The 6,029-nt window shown below is 37.0% G+C and overlaps 1 protein-coding gene across 1 annotated transcript; it reads right to left on the bottom strand.

Moving 5' to 3' along the window:
• Positions 1–3,762: 3,762 nt before the first annotated feature.
• EV154DRAFT_83707 (Aspartate/glutamate/uridylate kinase) lies at positions 3,763–5,507 on the bottom strand. Its single transcript, XM_051607797.1, has 5 exons — positions 5,386–5,507; positions 5,217–5,297; positions 4,950–5,139; positions 4,764–4,859; positions 3,763–4,677 (listed from the first exon to the last, which is right to left on the bottom strand). Exons 1-5 carry the CDS (start codon positions 5,487–5,489, stop codon positions 3,898–3,900), a joined length of 1,251 nt encoding a protein of 416 aa, XP_051452037.1. The 5' UTR covers positions 5,490–5,507; the 3' UTR covers positions 3,763–3,897.
• Positions 5,508–6,029: the final 522 nt, after the last annotated feature.

The raw sequence follows: 6,029 nt of genomic DNA, 5'->3' as shown, positions 1-6,029 counted from the left end.
TTTTGTACATAATATCAGATTGAAATTGTTTGGATATTCTGGCGTCGGCACCAACATAAATTGAAGGAATGTTATTGGAAAGTGAATTACCATGGTTGTTGCATAGATTTGTCGTGGTTAAATGAAAGAGATTGGTGAATGAACGATTTGGGTAGCATAGAGTGTAATATTCAATAAGAAGCATATGGTGTGAAGGATCGAGCGGAGTGGATTTAATTTCATCAAAGTTAGTAGGGATAATATTCGGATGAGAGTATAGCATTTCTGATCCGGTCACCACACCTCCCGAATTGGTATATTCATAGGAAGACAATTTGTAAAAATTAATGCGATCTTGAGGACTGGAGCTTGTGTATAAGGATTGGTTGATAGCGCTGGTGTTGTGGAGAATGTGGGCTTGATCTTTAGAAATGATATTGGTGCTTGTTAATTGTTTAATGAGAGACGAGATATGAATGCTTTCCAAAAATTTGTCATGTACGAAGTTTGAATTGATCGAAGGTTTCTATTCTCTGTCGACTGCTTTAGGACACCATTCATTCTTTCGAGAGAGAAACAAGAAGTGTTGAATGTACTGCCATAGTATTCAATATTTTCTGACAGGTGGAGGACGTAATGATAGTTAGGTTTGATTGCCTCAGGGCCGAAAAGTACCACATAGTCTTTGCAAAAACAGCGGAAGAGTTCTCGTGCTTCGAATGCCTGGGCTGTAGTAATCGCGGGTTGTACAACAATTCTACAAGCTTGCACAAATTGTAACCAGTTTGCATAATGCTTTTTATGAAATCCATCAACTAATCTATCAGAAACAATCATGTACTTTAAGACATATTCGGAATAGTGCAAGGTCCAGATTTCGAATTCGATGCCCTTCATATAAGAAAAACCTCCTTTTATTTTGGCATGTATAGAGCTGCAACCGTTGGGCGTGATGATACTTGAAGCGAGTGCGGCCATACTGGAACATTTTTACACAAGGTTAGTAATGACATTTGCGTATATATAGTGTCATAAATTTATAATACCTCTGATAGTGTTGTGGTTTAAAAAATCCAAATTCTTCATACTTTGACATAATTGATTTTGCAAGACCCAGCCAAATGCAATGTAAATGATCCTGGGTGGTAGCTTTTACAAGATCAAGGTACCTCAAACTCCTTAAAACGCTATATCTCATACCGTGGGCCCTGTCTTGGCGATGTCTTTCGGCGTTATTATGGCTATTTAACCACTTGTCGGATTGAATGTCATTCAGCTTCTTATTGGCGTTTGCAGGATAATGCACAGCATCAAAGCCGGAATAATCCAAATTAGATGTGTCAGGAAAAACTTTAAACGATCTATCACATCGGAAACATGATCGCGTAGAAGAAAATCCAGTAAATCCGCTCAATTTTCGTTGCATGGGTAAATCGCACAAGATTTGATACAAACAGGCTCTGACAGTAGCACCGTAATCTTGGCCATGTTTTCCAGAGTTGAATGTAGACATTTGAACACCAAAATACAAGGAGCGAAGTTGGTTTGTAACAATGGATAATAGGCGTTGTGTTTGACAAGTGTTGGGTTCATGCGGTCCTTCGATTAATGCAAGCAGTATCGTGTTTTCTTTCTTTATGCGTTCCTCGACTGGTAAATTATTTACTTGCAGATAAAAAGCGACGCAAGAAGCGGAGGTAGTATCATATGGTTGGAATCCATCTATGTTTAACTGGGTTGTAAGTATATCTCGTCTTTACCTTTTTTTTTTTTTTTTTTTTTTTTTTTTTTTTGTATTCTAACCTGCATTCAATGTCAAACATAAAGATCTACTGCTGTTTACAAAAGGGTCGCCACTGGGAGAAAGAATGCTTCTCCACATTTTTCCCTGGGAGCAATGGTACATCATATCAGTTGGGTTTACAGCCTCTTCAAAACTACGCCATTCTTCACACTTCTCCTCGAATCCTTCTCTCAGATACAACTTTTGGATCGAACTTATAAGACAATGGTATACAAACTTTTTGATTGGAGTATCGGAACCGTTTTGAAATAATGGGGTTTGACAAGGTACTTTTTTGAGGATATTGATAAATGTACATATTTGTGGAGGCCCAGGCTGTGTTAACCCGTTGCTTGTAGCATAAAGATAAACTGAATAGCATTTAGGACAAGTTGCGTAGACAGTCATATCTTTGGTAAGATCGATAAATCCAGTTTGAAGCTTGATCGTGGGTAACGATTTTGGAAACTCAAAATTGCTGAATAGCATACGGAACAGATCAAGTAATTTGTGTGTAGCGATGATAGTCAAGAAGTCCATTTGGAATATAAGTACAAAACAACAAATAAACAAGTAAGTGGGATCTTGTGGTATTCTGGGATGATTATTTTGTTGGACTACGATTGTTTCAATAAAGTTGCAAATATTTATTCCGAAATTCAAGCCTACCTTTTTTTATGATAAATTTTTCACCTTGATCATCCAAATCATCTAGCATTTTGAGAACTTCATCGGTCCAATATATCTCACTGCTGCTTTCGACAATAACCTGATTTTCATTATCATCATTTGCATCAATGCTATAGGATTGATCAAAGATAAAGCCTTCTTCATAATCGCGCTCATCATCTTGAAACATTACTCAGCATCATGTTATAAATCATTTTTTTGTATGCATACCTGAAGAGCATTCATCCTGAAAATGGTTATCAACTTGAGTCGAACTGATATTAACATGTGCAAACTCTGCTTCAATAACAGATACGTTCAAACGTGAAAATTCTAAGCTGGTGTCTACTACGGCGTCATCTATTAAAATTTCTGTTAGTATAGATTACAGTTTGTTGTAGGTAAATATCTGATGAGGGTTACACACTTTCTTCTAGTTCATCCAAACTTCTTTTGGAAGCTGCCGCCTTTTGGCATGACTCCTCGTACATTTTTTTTTCGGCATGTCGTGTAGCAGTATTGATTGGAACTGAGCAACCGCCACACTTGTTGCAATGGCAAATCTTGGTCCTTTTTTTTGTAGAAGACATTATGATAGATGATGGAATTTGTACCCGGTTTTTTTACTTTATATACAGGGCAACAAAGACGTGCCCAATATACCAATAGAAAATTTACTGACACATGGTCACACTAAGTCGGATTAGTTGTCAATGCAACTGTTTGAAAGGCTGAGAGTGGTACACAACTCCCATCGCACCTCTTTTTTTTTCATGTATGATGAAACGACAGAAGAAATAATGTCACACGACATTTTTGATGCATCATAACGACGTTTTCGCTTTAAAAATTACTTTCTATGTCCAATCGTATTAGGCATTATTTGTACATTTTATTTAGCTCAAGCAGATATGCTTTATTGTGCAACCTGAAAAATAATCATAGGATACTATTACATATAACATATTCTTTTTATGCTTTAATGCTAATCTTGAAGCAATAAAAACTACTTTTACAGATAAAAAAATGGAGTGTAAATGTATGCTCTATAAAATACACAATATCCATCAGGTATAAAATAATTCAACCAAAGTTTTTTTGTTTGTATTTTTTGTGAGAAACTTTATCTTGGTTTTTTTTTATTATTGCACGTTCTACTTATTGTTCTGTGAGTATATCAAGCTCTGATGAATTGAGCAATGTTCAGATTTTATCTTTAATGATAACTGATATCAAAAATCTTTGGAACATTTCATAAATATTCAACAATGTCGCATCTTTTGGGAAACACATGACATACATTGCTGCATTAATTACGTACTCAAGCAACATAAACCCACCATTTGTTTTTCAGGAGCTGATATAATTGGCTTTGGACGGTGAGTCAAATAAACTTGTCGGTATTGTTCTTTTTAAACAAAAACGATGCTATTCCGGCATATTGGTTATATCACGAATTTGCGTTTTTAACACTGTGTTTGTGCTACATCTGAAGACAGAGCCATAGAAACATGCACCTCAGACGTCGAGATCAAATCGACAATAATATTATGATCATCCAAAGCCATAAAGATCTTTGCCAAAAAGCCATGACTTACGTTTTTACGATTGGAATGTACGTTTAACACACAAATTTTATCCTTGACGGTGACGGCGGTCGGATGTTTCCTACTTAAATCCGAGTGATATCCATTCTGAGCTAACACAGCGGGTGTAGGTGGAGGTGTGGCATAGCCATTCCTTGCAGATGTTGTGCTGCTGCTGCTGGTGGTGGTATCGGGGAAAATAATGGTACCCTGACCTGTAGGATTCTCTACATTCTTGATACGAATAGGGATTTCTGCCTTGATGACTTGTTCCATCGTGAAAGGATGGATGACCTCGGATCCATAATAGGTTAGCTCGGCTGCTTCCTCCGGTGTGATGATGGGTAATAAACGTGCAGTGGAGACTTTGCGTGGGTCGGCTGTGAAGATACCATCGACCTCTTTCCAGATTTGAAGTTCTTGTGATTTCAGACCAACCGAAGCTAAAGCAGCACAGAGATCCGTGTAGCCTCGTCCGATACTCGTGAGTAAACTGCCGGGTACGTTACCAAAGAAACCGGTAAGGACAGGGACACGGTGACCGCATTCTAGAATCACTTGTTGTAAACGCTCGGCAATATACTGGTAAAACTCTTCATCCAATACTGTGAATTCTTTTTGGATCAGGTTGTTTAGCACTACCAGTTGACTGTCAATGCCCTAATAATAATGATGTATTCAGTATACATGTGTGATCAAGGGTTTAAATGCTATCAAATGCTTTTTTTTTCTCTCTTTCTCTTTACTTGATCACGCAAGACGGCAGTAACGATGGTACATGAAAGTTTCTCTCCCATGCCAACAATGATGTCTTTAGAACGAGGTGAAATTTCATCAATAATCTAAAATTATAAAAATACTACAGTTTTTAAAAAACAAAAAAAAAAAAAATCTTGTGATTATCATATTGGGTCTTTTTTTTTTTTTTTTACCTCGGCGGCTTCCAGAAAGGATTGCAATTTCAGGCACTCATTTTCCAACTGAGATTCGAGATGAATTAATATTTCCTTATTTTGAATGACCGCTCTTGCTGCATTAAGATGATCTTTTCGAATTTCTTGGACAATCTCCAGATGTTTATTAGATCCATCTTTTAATGCCTCTTCCGCAGCTCTTAATAGTCTTTTTTTTTGTGTGTATAAGTAGAAGATGAATTATGAATCGCCAATTTTGGCGAGAACAAGTATTGATGGACTTACCGATTCGTTGTGCCTTCTTCCTTTGTATTGCCACTTCGTGCAGAACATACAATGACCACTCGGTTGGTTTTCAGATACGTGCTTTTTTTTTTAAAAAAAAATATATAAAATGTTAAAATATATATATATCAAAGAACAACCCTTTTTTTTTTTACAAGTGGTATCTTACGGAATAATGGTATTAGCAATTTCATTTAAAAACTTGCCGACACTTGTTCCACCGTATTTTTGAACTATCCAAGGTAAATGTTCAATATTTTGTCTCAATGCCATTTTTTTTTATGTAATCCAAAAGAAGAAAATAATTAAGAAAAAAGAAGGATGTGAGCAAAGGTGTGGAGATTAAAAACGTCAGTTTCTCTCTCTCTGATCAGTTGCGGTCACAAAAAAAAAAGATCATCTTTGCTCTGTTTGACTGGCTAAACCTGACTTTGCGTCATCTCGCATCAAATTAGACCAAAAAAAAAAAATGTTGCGTCGCTTATTCACTACAAGTCGTGCATGGACCAACAAGGAACACTATTTAAAAGTCAATGCCTGGCACCATGACCCAGACCACGTTGTATCCACAGAGAAACGCTTACCCAAGAAAAAAGTCGCTCTCATGTTAGGCTACAATGGCTCAGGCTATCAAGGCATGCAAGCGTAAGATTTGTTTCATGTCATACGTATTAGATCATTCATGAGAATAATAGTAATCCAGGCATTCGATCGATCGAGGAAGAAGTATTTAACGCACTTGTTAAAACTGACGCTATTTCCCCTTCCAACGCTAGCGATCCGAAAAAGGTGCAACTCATGAGAGCAGCACGT

This window comes from Mucor mucedo (assembly GCF_025094135.1).
Source record: "Mucor mucedo strain NRRL 3635 chromosome Unknown EV154scaffold_160, whole genome shotgun sequence".
NCBI lineage: Eukaryota > Fungi > Mucoromycota > Mucoromycetes > Mucorales > Mucoraceae > Mucor > Mucor mucedo.
This window is presented reverse-complemented; position numbering and strand designations above follow the sequence as displayed.

Coding starts and splice junctions, on each gene's coding strand:
- EV154DRAFT_83707 (XM_051607797.1), bottom strand. CDS start 5,489: ATGGCATTGAGACAAAATATTGAACATTTACCTTGGATAGTTCAAAAA. Junction 5,140..5,216: donor GAAGAAGGCACAACGAATCG/GTAAGTCCATCA, acceptor ACAAAAAAAAAG/ACTATTAAGAGCTGCGGAAG. Junction 4,678..4,763: donor CTGCCGTCTTGCGTGATCAA/GTAAAGAGAAAG, acceptor CATTATTATTAG/GGCATTGACAGTCAACTGGT.